The sequence below is a fragment of the Aotus nancymaae genome, unplaced genomic scaffold, assembly GCF_030222135.1.
Source record: "Aotus nancymaae isolate 86718 unplaced genomic scaffold, 86718_ANA_hifiasm-v0.15.2.pri h1tg000029l, whole genome shotgun sequence".
Lineage (NCBI taxonomy): Eukaryota > Metazoa > Chordata > Mammalia > Primates > Aotidae > Aotus > Aotus nancymaae.
In genome coordinates, this window is record NW_026988442.1 from 11,779,393 (window position 1) to 11,799,324 (window position 19,932).

Consider the following 19,932-nt stretch of genomic DNA (forward strand, 5'->3'; position numbering starts at 1 on the left):
TCCCTGCACTCTGCTGAGTCCTCCCACTTTATTTTTTATTTTTATTTTTTGAGATGGAGCTTCATTCTTTATTTATTTATTTTTTTTTTTGAGATGGAATTTCACTCTTGTTGCCCAGACTGGAGTGCAATGGCACGATTTCAGCTCACTGCAACCTCCCATCTCCTGGTTTCAAGTGATTCTCCTGCCTCAGCCTCCCAAGTAGCTGGGATTACAGGTATATGCCATCACACCCAGCTAATTTTGTATTTTTAGTAGAGATGGGTTTCTCCATGTTGGCCAGGCTGGTCTTGAACTCTCGACCTCAGGTGATCCACCCGCCTCGGACTCCCAAAGTGTTGGGGTTATAGGCGTGAGCCACCATGCCCAGCCTGCCCACTTTGCTCTTCACATTAACTGTGAAGGGAAAGACCCTAACTCATGATGGTAAGTAGTTAGGAAGCAGCTCCTTCTGGTTTTGGGGGTTACTGGCAAGGAGGTTATAACTCATGGCCTTTCCTTAACGCTCTGTCTGCCTGAATGCTTCCCCCAGATAACCAAATGGTCCACTCCCTCACCACCCGGCATATTTTTTCTTTTATCTGGTGTCTTCCGGACCAGAAGGTCAGCTACATGAGGCAGAGGTTTTGCTCATTGCTGTATACCCAGGGCCTAGCACAATGGCTGGCACACAGTAGGTATTCAATGGACATTTGTTGAATGAATGAGGAGTAGGAAGTTGGGGTGGAAGCTGAAGGGTATTTCGCCCATTCCCCAACTCCAATGCTGGAATGGATGTCTCCCCAACAGCCCTGAGCACAGTGATTTGTACATATTAAGAACTCCATACAAGTGGCTAGTGGGTTATAGCTATTTTCCATCCCTCTCAAAGTTGGGTTAATTTTGGTATTGGAAATATCAGCTGCAATGACTTCTACTCATCCTCAGGGTCAGCTGCTGCTTTGATGGGCAGCCCTGGGCTTTAAAGTCTTGGCGAGAAGGGTCAGTCCCACTAGCTGGGGGTGGAGCCTCCTTGCCAGGAACCTCCCAAACCAGAGGAGCTGCTTCCCAACTACCTATCATCACGGGACTCAGACTAAGTTCACGTTCAGCTTCTCCTGCTCTAGCTGTGTGTGCTTGGGCAAGCTGCTTGATCTCTCTGAGCTTCTGTTTCCTCCCTGAGGAGTAAGTGAACTCATGCAGTAAAAGGTCAGGCTGAGGGAGGCACTACCTTGCCTTACTAGCTAGTATTGTGCGAAGGGAAGGGAGTCGGGGAGGGGAGGAGCCCCTGAGGGTGGAGGAGAAGGGTTCAAAAGGTGGAAGGGGGTTCCTAGAGGAGGGACTCGGGCCTTGTCAGTCGGGACACCGTGACTTTGGAAGAGATGTATTGTTAGAGAAGCCAGTGTGGTCCCAGGAGGCAACTCCGCAGCCTGCAGTGGCGGGAGGGTGGTGGGCTGCTCCCATTCCTTTTCCTGCATGCTGCTGGTCCCTGGCAGAGTCCTGCGGCCCGGCCTTTGTTGAATCACTGGGAGGCACTCGGACAGGCAGCTTCTTCTGTGTCTCTTTAATATCCGCCAGGCCCGTCCAACCTTCCGGTCCCCCTCCCTCCCCTCCCGCCGCCTTTATGGGTGGGCTCCCTCCCCTAGCCCAAGGACTAAGGCACCAGGTGGCTGCAGCAGGCCGGCCCGGACACAGAGACGCACAGGTGGGGAACGCTGCCCGCAGACGCGGACGAGCAGGGCGGGCGCGGGAGGCAGGGTTCAGGCCGCCTCGGGGCTCCCCCAGCCTCTGGGCCCGTCCTGGGGGGCGTGGAAGGCGCAGACAGACCCCGAAGGGAGCCAGTCGGGAGGAAGTGGGGAGCCGCAGCGGGCCTGCATCCTCACTTGCCGCCCTTGCGGGACAGACACCGAGGGAGGCAAGAGAAAGTCTGCTTGACGCGCGCCAGCAGCGGCAGCGGCCGGTGAGCTTCCCGGGGCGAGCGCGGCACCAGGCGCTGCAGGGTTCCCTCGGAGGCGGCGGAGTGCGGCCCGGCGGAGGCGGTCGAGGTCGCGGAGCCCTGCCGGCAGCGCCTGCACAGCGGCAGCAGCGCGCGCAGCTCCTCCTCGTCGCGGAAGGGGCTCTCGCCGAAGCGCTCCTCCAGCTGCCGGCGGAGCTGGGGTGGGTGGGTGAGGCGGGCGGGGTCAAGGCCGGTGGCCGGGCGGGGTCAAGGCAGCCGGCCCCGCCCCACCCTCCCGACCTTCGCCCTTCTGGGAGCGTCCAGCACTTCGCTGAGCCCCTCCTTTCCTGAGCGTCTTCTTTGCTTCCCTTTAACCGGTTTCCATCCCCTCACCGAGTCCCCCTTCCCTTCTAGGAGGCCCTTCCCTCTGCCTGGCCCTCCCTTCCCGCTTTGACACTCCGGCTTCCAGACCTGCCAAAGTGACCCCCAGGAGCCCAACGGGGATCATTCCTCCCGCTTTGCACCTCTGTGTTCACAACCCCATTCCCACAGGGCTCTTCCTTGCCCGATTCTTTCCCAAAGCCGTCCTGCAGATAAGCCTCTGGGTACCGCCCTCCACCTGCTGAGAGCCCTCCCCCTCTCATCCTTCTTTCCGAAGGAGGCCTCAGTTCCTGACATTTCTACTTGGCATTTGCCCCGGGGGTGTGAGAGGGAAACTGCCGTGGTCTCTTCAAGGACGCAGGGCTGGAGTAGGACATGGACAGTTCTTCGGATGGGGTCAAACACTCATATCCTTCAGGTTCCAGCCAGGTAGGGCAGGCAGTGGGGAGGGCTGGAAGACCTGGTCAAATGAAAGGGCCCGCACTGATCTAAAGGCATTCAAATTCCAAGTTGAAAAGGAAAACACCTGGCTGTCAAACAAAATACACCTAGGAGCTGGATTAGCTCAAAGGCCATGAGTTTAAGATCCTAGAAAAATCTTCTGCTGGGTCTGAGGCACAGGCTAAATTCATTTCAATCAGTGATCAGCTCAAGTGTGAAGAAGGATCTCCTCCCCCTGGCCCAACCCAGCCCTTGACCCCATCCCTACCTTCCGGGAACTGCCCCAGCCAAACTCTTCAAGCTGTTGCCTAAAGCCTGGGTTGGGGTTGGCGATGGGCCGGGTGGCCTTGATGGCTTCAAGTACGTCCCGCCAGCCTAGCCCTGTCACAGTCATCACATACGCGGTCACAATCGTGGTGCTGCGAGAGATACCTGCAAAGCTGGAATCCCGACAACGCTTCAGGCTTCAAGTAAGATCCAGTGTCCTCCATGACCCCCAGGCACCCCATCCCTGCTTCAGCTCTCCCATGCTTGCCTCCTGAGCTCCAATCATAACAGACCTGTCAGGACCTGCCATCCCACCTCCAGGCCTTTGCCACCCTGTTCCCTCCGCCTAGAGCATCCCCTGGGTTCTCCCACTTCAAAGGCCTGAGTGAAACACCATTCATTCAGTCAGCAAATATTTCCTGATCATCTGTTCTTTTTCAAGCACTGGGGATGTATCGGGTATAAAACAGACATGGTCTGTGCTGTCCTGGAGCTTACAGCATGGTTGGGGGACAGACATTGACCAGAGAAACAATTCCAGGTGGTGATAATAGCTTTGAGGATGAGTCCAGGGGCTAGGAGATCCGATAGGAAGAGGTATTAATCTATAGGTGGGTGGGGTTAGGGAAGGGGTTCCCAAGGAATAGACATCAACAAAGTTTGAAAGATGGATAAGGGTTAGTCAGGAGTCTTCAAGGCAGTGTGTATAAAGACCGTGAGGCATAAGCCTGGTGGACTTGGAGGTTGGGGAGGAGGTTAGTACAGCTGGAAAGGGGAAGGAGAGAGAGGGTGGGAGATGAGGCTTGGGAGAACCGGCCTCACTGCTGGGCCTCCAGCAGAGCCAGCCTCAGCCTGGATAGGACAGGCCCTTAGTGAGAAGAAATGAATGACATCAACTGAGCGAGGGGCACCTGGGAAGACCCGTAGTTCCTGTCTCCCAGCTTGGGGTTCCCCACTGTCCTGCACCATCACCTCAAAGGCTTGGAGGGGAGGAGGGAGGCCCAGAACTGCTGGAGGGTGACAGGCTACCTGCATGACCTCACCTGTCCCTCCCAACAGTTCCATCAGGTCAGCTTTCTTTTCCCCATTTTACAGATGAGGACATTGAGTCTCAGAGAGAAACAGCTACATGGCTGTTGCCACATAGCTGTTAAGGAACAAAGCCCCTGGCTGGCCTCTTCCAGTGAGTGGTGGGCCCTCAGGACTGTGACAGGCTGGAGAAGGTCCTTCACAGGTCCAATCTTCCCACAGTGTGAGTGTACGTTCAGCAGAGCGCAGAGCCACTTCCTTCCCCACGTCACACCCCCTTAACTTACCAGTGCACAAGGCAGTTCCCCCCATTAAGGCGGCAGCAGTGGATGAAGTTGATACATTCTTTGAAGTGCTTTTTGCTAGAGGAGAAAGCAGTAGGGTAGGGAGCACTTCAGGGCAGATCTCAGGAGTTGTTCTGCTCCCACCCCAATTACAGGACAGCAAGGGACACAGAACCCTGGGGTCCCCAGGTCAGCCAGTACATGCAGTGGATAGGGGCCAGTACTTGGCATGAAGTGGAGGTGTGTGTGTGAAGGAAGAATGGTGGCATTTCAGGCAGTGAGTGAGGCCAGTCATGGCAAATCTCACCATCTGGGCAGGAGTGCTCCTCCTGTGGACACTGTTTTCATGGTGGGTTTATTGGGGTCTTTCAAAGAAATGTGTGGGAGGAAACACAGGGGTCCCATTCCTCTGGGGTCTGCAATCAGAGCACCTGGGCACAATGATGGGCAGCAGCCGGCTGGGAGCAAGATTCCCAAGGGGCAGGACTGTCTGCCTGGCTCCATCCCAAGCGGAGAGGCACTACTGCTGATGCCACAAACAAAAATCCCATTATCTAAGCTCGGTTACTCTCCAGACCCTATCCCAGATCCTTATCCTGTATCATCTGATCTTTGAAAGCCCTCCTCGACTCTGATCATGCACTCCTGATTTACAAGTGAGGCTCAGAGAGGGGAAGTGATTTGTTCAAGGTCACATAGCAAGTAAATGGCAAAGCCTGGCTGGAACCCAGATATTAACCCCAAGGCCAGGAACAGGCTGAATGTGACCCCTTCCTTTTTTTTTTTTTGAGACAGTTTCGCTCTTGTTGCCCAGGCTAGAGTGCAATGGCTCGATGATCTCGGCTCACCCAGCAACCTCCACCTCTTGGGTTCAAGCGATTCTTTACCTCAGCCTCTCAGGTAGCTTGGATTACAGGCATGCACCACCACACCCAGCTAATTTTGTATTTTTAGTAGAGGCGGGGTTTCTCCATGTTGGCCAGGCTGGTCTCGAACTCCTGACCTCAGGTGATCCACCTGCCTTGGCCTCCCAAAGTGCTGGAATTACTGGCGTGAGCCACTGTACCCAGCCTGAATGTGACCTTTTCAAATTGGCCTGTGCAGCTGGTCCCAAGGTACAGTGTCCTTTCCCCATTTCATAGCTGATGAGACTGAGGTTCAGGGAGGTCAAGAGTCTTGGCCAAGGGCATATCACAAGGGCACGATTGAGACAGAGTCAAACCTGGGACTGGTCAAGTTGACCATCTGTGACAGCTTTCTGGTCTGAGTACTCTCTGTCCTCCTTCAAACCCCCTCCCCCTCCCCAACCACAGGAGGCAGCTGTCTGTCCATCTGTGGGTCCATCCAGGGGAACTTACATGGGTACCTCAGGGGTATCAGCCACTGGGATGCGAAGGTAGGTGATATCCTACAAAGACAAAACACACTCAGGCAGGGGACCTTGCCTACAGCCCTCCCTTACCCTGGTCTGAGCTGCCCAGTCAGGAGATGGCTCTAGCCCAGTTCCTGCCCCTCTCTGGCCCACTGTTGTCCTCTCTGTCCAAAGAAAGTAGATGTCATCTCTGAGGCCTGCTGTGCCCATTTGTGACTCCTGAACCTTCTAAGCAGATGGTGTCTCCTAACCTCATAGGCAGCTTGGGCATGAGGTAACCTGTCCCTCCCAATAGGGACCCAGGGACCTTTATCAGATATCCAGGAAAGGGCTACTTAAAGGGACTCCCCTCTAAATGGGAATTACAAAATTACATTGTAAACAAGGTAAAGCAGATTTGATTATCTTGAAACAAAAGTCATGAAAACAAGTTTACATTTCATGAATCGTGATTATAAAATGATGTGCTAACTATGAGAATAATCAAGGAATACATTGTCAGGACTTTTTTTCCCACAAACTTGCTGCGATGTCCTTTGTCTTCTGATTGGCCAGACCATATCATGAAGGTTATTTTTGCTCCCTTCTGAGGCCCTCCTTGCTTTTCTCAAGAAACTGTCTTAACATTTTGATACTCAAATGGCTCTTTTCAGGTGCCTGGCCCACTACTGGCAGTAGCTAAGGGACCACCAGCCAGGTTCTCATTTGTCCATGGCTTTGTGTGAGATTCTAGCCCTTCTCCCACTCACATTCCACAAAGTCATGACATCCTGCATCTTTGGCAAGGTTTGCAGTTTCATTTTGCAACATATTTGGCCTTGGGTTTGAGTTAGTATTATCAAACCCTGCTTGGTAAAGTTGCTGATGGAGGGGGAGGGAGAGACGCTTGGGAGAAGCAGGGAGGGCCGTAGGAGCAGAGACTCATTGTGCAGGCTGTCACTTCATTAGTAAATACACTCATGACTTGACAATCTTCCCCATGCAATCTAGTGACTGCTTACTCCAAATACTCCCAAACAAGGCTGCCCTGTGCGGCAAAATAAGACTCCAATGACCTGGAAATTTCTTCTCTGAATGACATTGAACATCATAGATTACTGGAGGTTGCTCTTAGAGAATATCAAATCTGACATATGGGAAAACTGAGGCCTAGAGAAGGTAAGGACCTTGCCCAAGGTCACACAGCAAGTCTATGGCAGACCCAGGTCTTTGTTTCAGATCTCCAGGACCTTTTCCCACCCACGGTTCTTTCTCTTCAGTGGATGATATAGACTCTAATAGATAAGGGGGAAGAGGCTCTGTTTATGGGCTAAGAATATGATTAGCTTTGTTATAGTATCATTTGTAATTTGTTAGGCACCTATTTACGTGGTTCTCAACCACTCAGTGAAGTGGGTACTGATGTAAAGTTCCCATTTTACAGATCAGGCAACTGAGGCTTAGAGGGAGCGAAGTCCTATCCCCAAGGTCATAGAGTGAATAAATGGTGAAGATGTTCCTGGCATGAGCACGTGTAGTCTGGGTTTATGGCTTTCCTCTGCTGGGTCCTAATACCCTCCTTCCCCTTTCCCAGGACTTGATAATACCAGCACCAACCCCTCTGGAGGGGACCGTGCTTTACAGTGTGCAAAGCATCTTCACCATCCTGCAGTCCCTTTGCATCCTCACAACAGTCCCCTGGGGGCAGACAGAGCTGAGGGGTCAAATGCCCAGAGAGGTGAAGTCACAGCCCAGGCTTGCATAGCAAGACACAGAGCACAGAGTCGTCCATTTGGACTCATCCATCCAATTGGGCCATGGAAGCCCACATGGGGGTCTTTTTAAGGGTCAGTGTGAGACTTCTGGTGCTAGATGGCCTGTGTTCATATCCCAACTCCTCAGCTTCCTGGATATGTAACCTTAGGTGAGTTAATTGACCTCTCTGGGCCTCAGCTGCCAAATAGGGATGATCATGTAAAACCACCCAGTGGTGAAGACCAAATGAGTTAACATGAGTCAAGAAGGAAGCATCGCACCCAGCACATAGTAGATATTTGATAAATGGGTCTGCACCCTCCCACCCCCGCATAGCCCTGGGATGGGGGTAAGAAGTACCTGCAGCAGAGGCTGGGGTGACTCATGGATAGAGATAATGTGTGTGATCTTATTCCGGCCCAGCTGATCCAGGTCTTTGGCATCTGAAAGAAACAAGATGCTAGAGCCAATCTGGCCGGTGTGACTTATTCATCCCTGATGGCCAATTGTGGAGGGAGGTCACTGCCTGCCCAGCTCTCCTCCTTACCCCTGCCACTCCACCTTGGCCCACCCTTTGCTATCTCCCTGCTCCTCTTGCATCTGGGGCACATGCAAGTAACAGTCCAGCATCTCCCCAGCCTTGCTCACGCTGTTCTTTCGGTCCAAAACGCCCTTCCCAGGCATACTCTTTGACCCAGCAATTCTACTTCTAGGAATCTTGTCTACAGAAGCGCTTGCCCACACAGAAAGCCATGTGTGGAGGACAATGTCCTCTGCAGTCCTGCTTTTATCACAAATAGTTTAAACATGGGAACAGCCTTGTGTTCATTAAAAAGGGACGGGATGATTAATGGTACAGACATACTTTGGCACAGTGTGCAGCCATTAAAAAGAGTTCTATATGCTGATGTGCAATGATGCCCACAGGGTTGTTTTTTTTTTTTTTTTTTTGAGACAGAGTCTTGCTCTGTTACCAGGCACCAGGCTGGAGTGCAGGTGGCGCGATCTCAGCTCACTGCAACCTCCGCCTCCTGGGTTCAAGCAATTCTCCTGCCTCAGCCTCCCGAGTACCTGAGACTACAGGCATGCGCTACCAAGCCCAGCTAATTTTTATATTTTTTAGTAGAGACGGGGTTTCACCATGTTGGCCAGGATGGTCTCAATTTCTTGATCTCGTGATCCGCCTGCCTCGGCCTCCCAAAGTGCTGGGATTACAGGCATGAGCCACCGTGAGGGGCCAATATTATGTCTTTATCTACAAAGATATATGAACAATGACCCAGGGATGTACCCAACAGTGGCCATCTCTAGGGGCTGCATACCCAGCATATGCAGACATTTAATATTCAGAATAAATAACTCATGTCCCCTCTCTCTCCACTTCATCATTTGATGAGCATTTACCATGTGCTAATCATGTGTATACTTTGGCTGGCCACTGGAGGTCTGGGGCCAGCTTCGTGGCTCCTGCCCTTATGGGGCCGGCACACTTAAAGAGGACTCAGACCTTACTTGGCCAAATACTCACAGAAATCAATGTGGCATGAGTGGCTGAGGGAGCTCCCAGGAAGGAAGGGACTAGGGTTTACGAGGGTGGGGCGCCTGAGCCCCTCCCTCTCTGAAGCTTTCTCTGACTCCGCAGATGGAAGTGATTTTCCCACCTTGGGTCACCCAAGCCCTGGACCAGCCTGCCCCTTAGCATGTTTTCTTTATTTTTTTTTCCTTTTTGAGACGGAGTCTTGCTCTGTCACCCAGGTTGGAGTGCAGTGGCACGATCTCAGCTCACTGCAACCTCCACCTCCTGGGTTCAAGCAATTCTCCTGCCTCAGCCTCCCGAGTAGCTGGGATTACAGGCATCCACCACCACGCTTGGCTAATTTTTGTATTTTTAGTAGAGATGGGATTTCACCATGTTGGCCAAGCTAGTCTCGAACTCCCCACCTCAGGTGATCCGCCCACCTCTGCTTCCCAAAGTGCAGGGATTATAGGTGTGAGCCAATGCGCCCAGCCCCCTTAGCATACTTTCTACCCGTAGCCAAAGGTCTGTGATCAGCTCTGCCTGCTGGCCACCAGCCTAGAAGCCTCTGAGGAACAAGGTATCTAAACATCCGCGTCCCCTCCTCCTGACTGAAGATTGCAGAAGGGATGGATGAGAGAATGGGGAATGCAGAGCTTGCCAGCTCACCACCCCCCCACTTGCAGCTCCAGGCTGCCCAGCTGCTTCAGGGCTCTGGGGGTAGATGGTGTTGGTTCTCATGACCCTGCTCACAAGGGAACCCACCCAGTCTCCAGAGACCTCTCCTCTGACAAGGAGGAAGTTACGGGGGGAAGAGCTCCCAGCTTCTCCGCTAGAAGCAGCACAGACCTCAACCAAGAACCTTAGGGCCAGAAGAGCCCTCAGCGGCCCGTGGACCTTTTGTGCTGAGGAGGAGGCTGAGGCTTAGCGCAGGTGTAGACCTGCCTAGGTCCACTGCCCAGGCCCTGAGCCCTTTGCTCTGTCCCTTTGGTCTAGCAGTAGAACACTGGGAAAGGCTGAATGGTGGGGAGGGGTGTCAGTGTCAGGTCCCCATGCTCCCTCCATGTCCCTTCAGGCCTGGGGACACTCCCCTGCACATGCACCCCTTCCCCTTTGTCCTCTATCAGCCCTTTCCTCCTCCCAGTCTAGCACTGCTTCCCTGCCCCCAACCCCATTCCTGAGGTGCATGGGCCGGGGCATGCTTGGTGGACGCAGGCCTGAGACAGAGTGCCCCGGCCTTGGGACAGAGCGGGCAGTGCTCACCAATGAAGTTTCCGAGGTAGAGTCCAGGGAGTACCTAGAGGAAGGACAGGCAGGGGTCAGTGGGGCAGGGGCTGCACCCCCTTCCACCCTCAGGAGAGCTGGGGTGCACATAGTCCCTCTCTGTCCCATGAAGGGTATGGACCTTGGGGCTCAGGGAGCACCCTCCTTCCTTTTGTGGGCCCTGGGTCCTCTGTGAGTGGGGTCTGGGGTTCTGGGGAGGGGGGCAGCGGGGTAAGTTAACCAACGGGGCGAACAAGGGAGGCCAGCTTGGGTGTGAGAGCGGAGAGGAGAAAGGCAGAGGACCGGGTGCAGAGAGAGGTCTTAGGGGGTCTGAGGGATCTTAGGAGGAGAGAGGGGGACTTGCAGGGTCGGGGGATGGAGATTCCGGAATTGGGGAGGCAAGAAGGTAGGGACAGGCAGAGGCGGGAAAAGATGGAGAAACAGCCCGGGAGAGAGCCGGGGAGTCAGCGACAAGAGAGAGGGACACATGCAGGCAGAGAGCCGGACTCACTGGGAGAGAGCCTAGGAGTGACAGCCACAGCAAGACACAGCGAGAGGCTCAGAGTCACGGAGCGAGAGGGAGAAGGCGGACACGGCGGGGACAGAGACGCAGGGTCAGAGAGGGAGAGACGCAGGGTCAGAGGAGAGGGAGAGACGCGACAGCTGCGGACTCGAGGCACAGGGACACGGAGGTGCAGCCGCACAGAGACCGGCGAGACCAGAAGGTCAGAGGCGGGCGGACCAAGCTGGTCAGCGCCGGGCCGCGGCGGTCGGGCGGGGACCGGGGAGGCTGCGCAGGGCCCGCCTCCTACCTTGGTCATGCCATTGCCCATGATCCCGGGGGCGGCGGTCCGGGCGCACCCCCAGCTTGCCGCCCGGAAAGCGCTCCGGTCACAGCTATTCTGTCGGCCCAGGCCCGGTGCCTGCAGCCTGGCGGGGAACGGGGGGCCTGGAGTCCGCAGCCCTGCCCAGCCACCGCCACTGCCACCGCCCGCCGACCCCCAGCCCGGGAGGGAAATGGTGGTGGAGCCGCCGCCGCCGCCGCCGCCGCCGCCGCCGCCGCAGGCTCCTCCTACTCTTTCGGTCATGTGGGGGCCCCCCTCTGGTCGCGGCGGGGGGCTGGACAAAGCCCCAGTGTGCCGGGCCCACGGCCCGCGGGACAACGGTAGCTTGTTGGGGCCGCGTGGGGCCGCCACTCCGGAGGTGGGGGCGGGGGCGCTCCCCCAACCCTGGCACCGGCAGGCGCGGGCCGTTGGGGGGGATGTCACCCAGAGCCCCCCGGCCCGCCCACACACCCCCGTCCCCCGGCTCTGCCGGGACCTCCCTGCGGGCCCCGGGGCAAAGCACGCAACTTCTCCCCCTCGGCTTCTGGCAGAAACGGGACGGGGCTGGACTTTGATCGCCAAGGGCTCTCTGCTCTGCAGAGTCTGCTTGGAACCGGATAAGTGGGTAATTCCTTCCAATACATCCCCTCCACCCGGGCAGACACCCTACCCACCAAGCTTCCTCCTTTCCCAACCATTCTCCCATCCTCCTGTTCATTGATATTCACCTGTCCATCTTCCCATCCATTCATCCATCCTCTCATTCCTTCCTTCCATCCACTTCAGCCCCTAGGAGGGATGGTGCCAGCTAGGTAAGCTCTGCTGGGACCAGGCATAACTGCCATTAGGGGCCCCAAGAAATCACAGGTGAATGTTGGGAGAGGGGATTGGGGGGTTCCAATCTAAAGGAGACTACAACAGGATGTATTAATTGCTAGAGCTCAGGGTCCTGGAAGGTGGGTCTGGAGACCAAGGTTTGAGGCCTTGTTCACCTCTGACCTGCTAGGTGACCCTGGGAAAGTCCCCATGAGCCCCAGCTAACCCTATCTGTGTGTCTGAGGATGTTGCGCTGAGTCCTTCCTGGCTGGTAGGACCAAAGCTGGAGAATGTAAAATGATCGAGACACTTCCTATAGGACTGAAATAGAAGCAGCTGCACCAGCTTTGTTTCTCCCGCCATCACCCCCACCCCCCATCTATAGTAGTGTGTGACTGTTGGGGACTGTGGATAGAAAGCAGGACAGAGACGATCCACAGAGCCCCTTAAAATACAGGGATTGGAGAAAAAGAAAACTGTTTCTTTCATGTTTCTTCCTTCCTCAGGTTCGTAGCATACATGGGCCTGCTTGTCTCAGCTCTCATAAAAGCCCAGAGTTCTCATAAATACCAAATTATTCAGTAAACACCTACTGGGGATCTAGTATGTGATAGGGACTAGGGACACAGCAGTGGGTAGAGATTTTTCCTACCTTCATTAGCTAACGGTCTAGACCAGAATTGCCCAGTTGAAATATAGTACCAGCCACATGTGCAGCCACATTTAAAAAGTAGAAACAAGTTAATTGTTGATAATTATTTTTATTTAACCCAATATATCCAAAATATTTCAACATGTAGTCAGTATTTTAAAACTATGAGATATTTTATATCCTTTTAAAATTGTATTAACTATTCAAAATCTGGTGTCTTTTACACTTAACAGCACATCTCAATTCAGACAAGCCACATTCCAAATGCTTACTAGCTATATGCCGCTAGTAGCTACATATTAGACATCTAGGATCTAGGAGGGAAGGCAAACAAAATAAGCAAAGAGACAAATAAATTATTCACAAATGGTCCCAGTTTTCTATGACAGAAACAAAGCAGACAGGGAGTACTTCTCTGAATAAGTGACATTTGAGCTGAGAGGTAATACATAAGAAGGACCCAGGCCAGGCGCGGTGGCTCATGCCTGTAATCCTAGCACTTTGGGAGGCCGAGGTGGGTGGATCACCTGAGGTCAGGAGTTCAAGACCAGCCTGGCCATCATGGAGAAAGCCCATCTTTAAAAAAAAAAAAGAAGAAGGACCCAACCATTTAAACAGTGGAAAGCCAGGCTCGGTGGCTCATGTCTGTAATCCCAACACATGGGGATGCTGAGGCTGGAGAATTATTTGAGCCCAGGAGTTTGAGACCAGCTTAAGCAGCATACTAAAATCCCATCTCTAAAAGAAATTTGGCTGGGTATGATGGCTCACGTCTGTAATCCCAGAACTTTGGGAGGCCAAAGCAGGAGGACTGTGTGAGCCCAAGAGTTTGAGACCAGCCTGGGCAACACAGGGAGACCCTGTCTTTACCAAAAAAAAAAAAAAAATTAGCTGGGACCTGTAGTCCCAGGTAGTAAGCTGAAGTGGGAGGATGACTTGAGCCCAGGCGGTGGAGGCTGCAGTGAGCCATGATCGCACCACTGTACTCAAGCCTAGGTGACAGAGTGAGACCTTGTCTCAAAAAACTAAAAAAGTACACGCACACAAAAGAAAAAGAGTGGAGAGAGCATTTCCAACAGAAGAAACAGCATGGGCAAAGGCCCTGTGATGGGAATATCTTGGACTTTGTAAAAAGCCAGAGGGACCGGACTGGAGTAGAAGGAGCCATGGAAGCTGTTAAGAGATGAGGCTAAAGAGGACGGCTGGGGGCTGGAGCATGCAGGACCATATATGGCCATGATCGGGAGTTAAAGTTTTTCTTCTCTTCTGTCTGATAAAAATCCAACAGGAAAATTTAACCTGGGAGGCCAGGGCATCTGATTTATTTAAGTCAGATACTTTGTTCGACCCATCACTGACCCTTTTTTTTGGTGGAGGCCACTGCAGCAGCTCAGGTCAGAGACGACAGTGCCCTGGGACAGAGTGGGACCCGAGAAGCTGGAAAGAAGGGGACAGACCCAGCATATATGAATATTTTGGCAGGGCAGCTGAAAGGACTTGCAGATTGATTGGATGTGGGGGGAAGGAAGGAATTCTAGGATGGCCCCCAGGCTTCCTGCCTTGAAATTCACTACCTGTGTCACAGAAATGAAAGCAAGGGTGTTCACCGATTCAACAAATGCTTACTGGGCACTGAGCTATACACGGAAAATTGTGCCAAAGATGTGCTGACTTAAGTTTCCCCAAATGCCTGACCCATGTATGGGCTGCCTAGGATCACAGAGCTGTAAGGCCAGGGATGGTGTAAAGAAATGCTGGTGCCGGGCGCAGTGGCTCATGCCTGTAATCCCAGCACTTTGGGAGGCTGAGGCGGGAAAATCGCTTGAGCCCAGGAGTTGGAGACCAGCCTGGGCAACATGGCAAAAGTCTATCTCTACAAACAAACTAAAACCAAAAATTAGCCGGGTGTGGTGACACGAACCTGTAGTCCCGGCTACTTGGGAGGCTGAGAGGGGGAGGATTGCTTGAGGTTGAGGCTGCAGTGACCTGTGATCACATCACTGCACTCCAGCCTGGGAGACAGAGGGAGAACCTCTTGAAAGGAAGGAAGGGAAGAAGGAAAGAAGGAAGGAAGGAAAGAAGGAAACGCTGATAAAGGAGCCTGAAGAGTAGCTTCTTACCATGGCCCTGGCCTTAGCAGCTCCGTGATCCTAGGCAGGTGAGCCAATGTCCTTTTCTCTACCCATAGAGGGGCAATTATAACAGTCCTTTGTATTCCTGCTGGGTGTTAAGGGGGAAGACACAAATTGCATGTAGGAAAGAATTCTTTCAAGTTAAAAGCCAATATGTGTTATTAGACCTAACACATTTGATATTTATGTACTCTTCAGCCTTTTTGGAAGTATTAGTTATTACAAAGCCCAATCTGTCTTAAATCATGAAATGACCATTTTACAAAAAACAATAACAGGAAGATGCTATTTTTCAACCCTATGGAAAGTAAATTTCTCAGTGCCATTTACTGAGTCCTCTATTTTTTTCCCAATGATTTATAATGCCATCTCTATTGTACATTAAGTACACACACACACACACACACACACACACACACTCCTATGTCTGTTTTGAAGTTCCACTCCTCATTGGGTTGGTAGGCAGAGAAGTGTCTCCTTTCCCCAACACATACACATTTTTCTTTTGATTTTGACAAGATTCCTCAAAAATCCTGATTGGATTGGGGAAAATACACATCTTTCTGATATTGAGCCTTCCCATCCATGAACATGGTATATCATTCCATTTACTCAGGCCTTATTTGATGTCATTTAAAAATACTTTATAACTTTCTCTATGAGAATATAAACTCCATTAGGGCAGATGCTTTGTCAGTTTTCTTCTCTGCTGTATCTTCAGAATCAAGGACAGAGCAGAACACAGAGCAGATGTTTCATAAGAATTTGTTATTTAATGTCTTCATATACTTTATTAGATCTGTTTCTACATATCTTATATTTCTGTTGCTATATATTTTTATTGTAGTTTCCAATCAGCTATGGTTGGCATATAGAAATTCAAATGTTATTTTTGGGTTGATTTTTTAAAACCTTTTATTTGTTCTAATACTCTGTAGATTCTCTTGGATTTTTAAATGCAGACAGTTCTGACGGACATCTATTTCAAAAGAAGGGAAGAATGAATATTGTGTAGGCAACTAGCAGCATCTTTCACATTGCTACTGTATGAAGCTAGAAGAGGCAGGTACTCTAGCCCTGGCAGCTAAAGCAGTTCGTGGACTTTAAATCTGAAGCAAATAGTACAACAAAGCAGGTGTCTGTTGAGCATTCATTTGGCCAATTCTGGCACTAGTAGTGGTTTCTATTGAGCAGAGGTTCTAGTACCAGCAACAGCATCCAGTGGGGTTTGCAGAAGTCAGGCCAGTAGTAGTGTCCGATACCCAGTAATAATCAGAAATGGCACCCCAAAGTTTCTGCAAACTCTGATTTTGACCATAATTTTGGTCATTTAGACTCCCTGAATTCCTTCCCCACTTTTTGATTCTGATTTCCAACAACTCTGTGACTCATTCAATATCTTACTAATTAATTCCATTGCTATTTCAGTTAATCAAAGATAGTTTTTTTGGTAACCAAGAACTCTGAACAATTCAACTCTCATGCTATCTGCAAATAACTTTGTCTCTTTCTTACATATGTATATATCTTATATATATTATCTATAGATCTAATAAGTTCTATGTCTATAAAATGAAATGCATAGATCTTCAGTTTTCAGTTTAGTCAATTTCGACAAATGGATATACTCATGTAACCCACATCTTTATTAAGAGATGGAAATCTCCATCACTCCAGAAAGTTCTTTCATGTCCTTCCCAGTCAACCCAACCTCAGTACTGTTAAAACTATAATGAGCTGACCAGGCACGCTGGCTCACGCCTGTAATCCCAGCACTTTTGGAGGCCGAGGTGGTTGGATCACGAGGTCAGGAGTTCGAGACCACCCTGACCAACATGGTGAAACCCTGTCTCTACTAAAAATACAAAAATTAGCTGGGTGTGGTGGCATGCACCTGTAATCCCAGCTACCCGGGAGGCTGAGGCAGGAGGATCACTTGAGCCCAGGAGGCAGAGGTTGCAGTGAGCCAAGATTGCGCCACTGCACTCTAGCCTGGACGACACAGCGAGACTCCGTCTGAAAACAAAACAAAACAAAACAAAACCCCAAAAAAACCAAACCCTACAATGACCTATCACTGTATCACTAAAATTAAAAAGATGGACAACATCAAATGGTGAGGCTATGGACCTTAAGAATGAGAAAGCGACTAGGATAGTAGAGGTGACTGACCAACTGACCAGGTGATGTAGTGAGGTAACTTCCTTAAGTAAGGAAACTCAGTACCATTGCATTTACCAAAAGTTGACAACTTTTCAGACGCAGCGCTCTTAGTTTAAAAGTGCAGTTGGAGGCCTCTGAACGAATTGCCGCAGAGTTGCGGAGAGGCGGGGCTGGGAGAGAAAAGTTGAGGAACTCGAGGGACCTGAGCTTCCAGGACACCCCACAGCCTCCAGAGTCTCGGGTGGACTGGAGCCTGCGCACTCCGCCGAGAGCATGCCCTTGGCTGATCCAATCAGAGCGGTGGATCCACCCTCTGCGCCTTGGCAACGGGACGCACGAGCACGCTCCGAGCGAGGTGGCGGTTTGAATCTGGCCCCTGGTGAATCGCGTTATGTCGCGACCGAAGGTAGGAGTCGACTTGACCCAGATGCTTTTATCGTCCCTAGAAAAAGGGAGGAAAGCCGCAAAGGGATTCAAAATCGGTTGGGGATGGGTTTTTCTCGCGGAATGGGTGGAGGGGAGCGGCGGAGGGCGGGGAAGTTGTTCTCGCGGAGGAATTCCGGAAAGAGGAAGAAAAAAAAAAAAAAAAAAAAAAACCGACGAACTCAGAGGAAACACTACAAGTCCCGGCATGCACTGCGCCGCCCAAGCTGCTGCGCACATCCCGCGAGCCCGGCCTGCTGGCGGGAAATTTACACAACAGTGCGATTCTAAGCTCGGTGAACTTGGTGAAGCTGAACCTTAGAATTTCACATCTGCTGACTTGGCCAAGGCCGCCTGCCCGTCCGTCCCTCCATCCATCCGTCCGTCCATCCATCCATCCATCCATCCTCCATCCATCCATTCATCCATTCATTCGTTTATCCATCCATACAAAACAACGCTAATTAGTGCCTTTTCCAAGCCAAACTCAGTGCTGACCAAGGGACACAGGTGAATCAGACAAACTCCTGCCCTCTAAGAGAGCACAGACCAACTCCCCCATTTTAAGAATGGGAAAAATGAAAGTCAAAGAGGGAAAATGAGTTACTGTAAAGTCCAGCTCTTCCCACCCCAACCTACTTCTTCTTCTCTTTTTGTTTTTTGTTTTTTGAGAGGGAGGCTTACTCTGTCGCCAGGCTGAAGTGCGGTGGCGCGATCTCGGCTCATTGCAACCGCCGCCTCCCGAGTTCAGGCGATTCTTCTGCCTTAGCTTCCCAAGTAGCTGGGACTACAGGCATGTGCCACTACTCCCAGCTAATTTTTGTATTTTTAGTAGAGACAGGGTTTCACTATGTTGACCAAGATGATCACGATCTCTTGACGTCGTGATTCACTCGCCTCGTTCTCCCAAAATGCTGGGATTACAGGTATGAGCCACAGCGACCGGCCTCCAACTCCAACCTACTTCTTAATCCCAGCTTTCATTCATGAAGAGCACCTTCATCCATCCATCCATCCCTCTTTCTCTCTTTCTTTCTTTTCTTTTTCTTTTGAGACAAGGTCTCACTTTGTTGCTCAGGAGGGAGTGAAATGGTGTGATCTTGGCTCAGTTGACTTCCTGGGCTCAAGCGATTGTCCTGCCTCTGCTTCCCAAGTAGCTGGGATTACTGGTGTGTGCCACCATGCTCGGCTAATTTTTTTTTTTTTTTTTGAGACAATTGCTCCGTCACCTAGGCTGTAGTGCAGTGCCGTGATCTTGGCTCACTGCAACTTCTGCCTCCCAGGTTCAAGAGATTCTCCTGCCTCAGCCTTCCGAATAGCTGGGATTACAGGCGTGTGCCACCATGCCTGGCTAATTTTTTGTATTTTTAGTAGAGATGGGGTTTCACCATGTTAGCCAGGATTATCTTGATCTCCTGACCTCGTGATTCACCTGCCTGGCCCTCCCAAAGTGCTGGATTTACAGGAGTGAGCCACCATGGCCAGCCATTTTTTTTAGTTTCTGTAGAGACAGAGGAGTCTTGCTATGTTGCCCAGGCTGGTCTGGAACTCCTGGCCTCAAGCCATCCTCCTGCCTTGGCCTTTCAAAGTGCTGGGATTATAGGCATGAGCCACTATACCTGGTCAGCCTCTTATTTCTTGAATTCCCTCTCCCAACAAAAAATGAGTTTATCTGCTCAGAGTGCCTTGAACTTTGCCTTTTTACTACAATTCATTATTCACATGACTGTTTAACATCTGACTTGTTCTTCCCTGTATTCCCGTCCCCCGCAAATAGCTGACTACAGTTGATACATGTTGAATGACTGTTACTGAACGACCTACCTAGATGCTCAGCTAAAAAACTGGGACTCTATCTTGACTCCTCAATCTTCCTCACATCCCACATCCAATAAAAGCCTCCTCCTTTAACTTTCTAAATCTGTCTTGAATTTATTCTTTCCTCTACCTCAACTACCACTATGCTAATCATGACCAAACTCTCAAATTTTAAAAATTAATACTCTTTAAACACACAGATTGGGAAACATATCACCTTTTTTTGTGTGTTTTTGAGACAGGGTCTTGTTCTGTTGCCCAGGCTGGGGTGCAGTGGCACGAACATGTCTCACTGAAGCCTCGACATCTTGGGCTTGAGTGATCCTCCTGCCTCAGCTTTCTACTTATCACTTTTTAAAAGTATTATTAGAAAAAAGAAAACAAACATCTACTGCAATAGTTCTTTCTCATTAACCTGACTGGTTCCTTTGAAAGGAAGGATAAGCTGCAGGTTGCCAAAGAATGCACAAACTCTCAGCAGTCTACATTGTGAATATAGTATAGACATTGGGTAGCAGACCATGTTGGATGAGGAAATAAAGTAGTGGACTACTTCTTTGTGACACTATGAATTTTGTCTTTATTGTTGGAATGGGAAGCAAAGGTCTCCCATATATTGACTTAGGACTTTGCAGTTTCTTTCAAGTGACCCAGGGGAAATAGGAGTATGAACTTACTTATCAGGAATGTTCTTGTCAGCCTTAAGAGAACATGCCAGGATATACTTTATGTACCCTCACAAAAATATGCCCAGAGAAGGCCAGAGGTCAGAATACCATGTGTTCCAACCTTCGACCTCATCTCCTCAAGGTTATGGTCGCCAAGACCTCACCTCTGAGGTATGCTGGGAACTCTCCAGAGGGCTAAGGGGCAATGAGGAATTGGATCAGGCAGGAATGAAG

General features: G+C 50.9%; 2 protein-coding genes across 9 annotated transcripts in view; one reads left to right on the forward strand and one right to left on the reverse strand.

The window, feature by feature from the left end:
* Positions 1-301: 301 nt before the first annotated feature.
* DUSP15 (dual specificity phosphatase 15) lies at positions 302-11,366 on the reverse strand. 3 transcript variants are annotated; one of them, XM_021665875.2, is made up of 7 exons: positions 11,279-11,366; positions 10,203-10,236; positions 7,784-7,866; positions 5,676-5,725; positions 4,321-4,395; positions 3,006-3,177; positions 302-2,131 (listed from the first exon to the last, which is right to left on the reverse strand). In XM_021665875.2, the coding sequence occupies exons 1-7, from the start codon at positions 11,288-11,290 to the stop codon at positions 1,859-1,861; spliced, it is 699 nt and encodes a 232-aa protein (XP_021521550.1). In that variant the 5' UTR covers positions 11,291-11,366; the 3' UTR covers positions 302-1,858. The 3 variants fall into 3 exon arrangements, with proteins under 3 accessions (XP_021521550.1, XP_012310640.2, XP_012310641.1); XM_012455217.3 differs by lacking the exon at positions 11,279-11,366 and adding an exon at positions 11,015-11,221; XM_012455218.3 differs by lacking the exon at positions 11,279-11,366 and adding an exon at positions 10,714-10,930.
* TTLL9 (tubulin tyrosine ligase like 9) overlaps positions 10,647-19,932 on the forward strand; it is a 75,471-nt gene continuing 66,185 nt past the window's right edge. For 5 of the 6 annotated variants that reach the window (XR_010344520.1, XR_010344521.1, XR_010344519.1 and 2 more), the window contains exon 1: positions 17,109-17,195. Coding sequence is in view for 2 of the 6 variants with exons in the window: in XM_012455222.2 (XP_012310645.2) it covers positions 17,181-17,195 (15 nt within the window). In the remaining 4 variants the exon portion in view is untranslated. Of the gene's footprint in view, positions 10,928-17,108; positions 17,196-19,932 lie in introns of those variants that run through there. The other variant, XM_064382306.1, reaches the window with a different exon arrangement.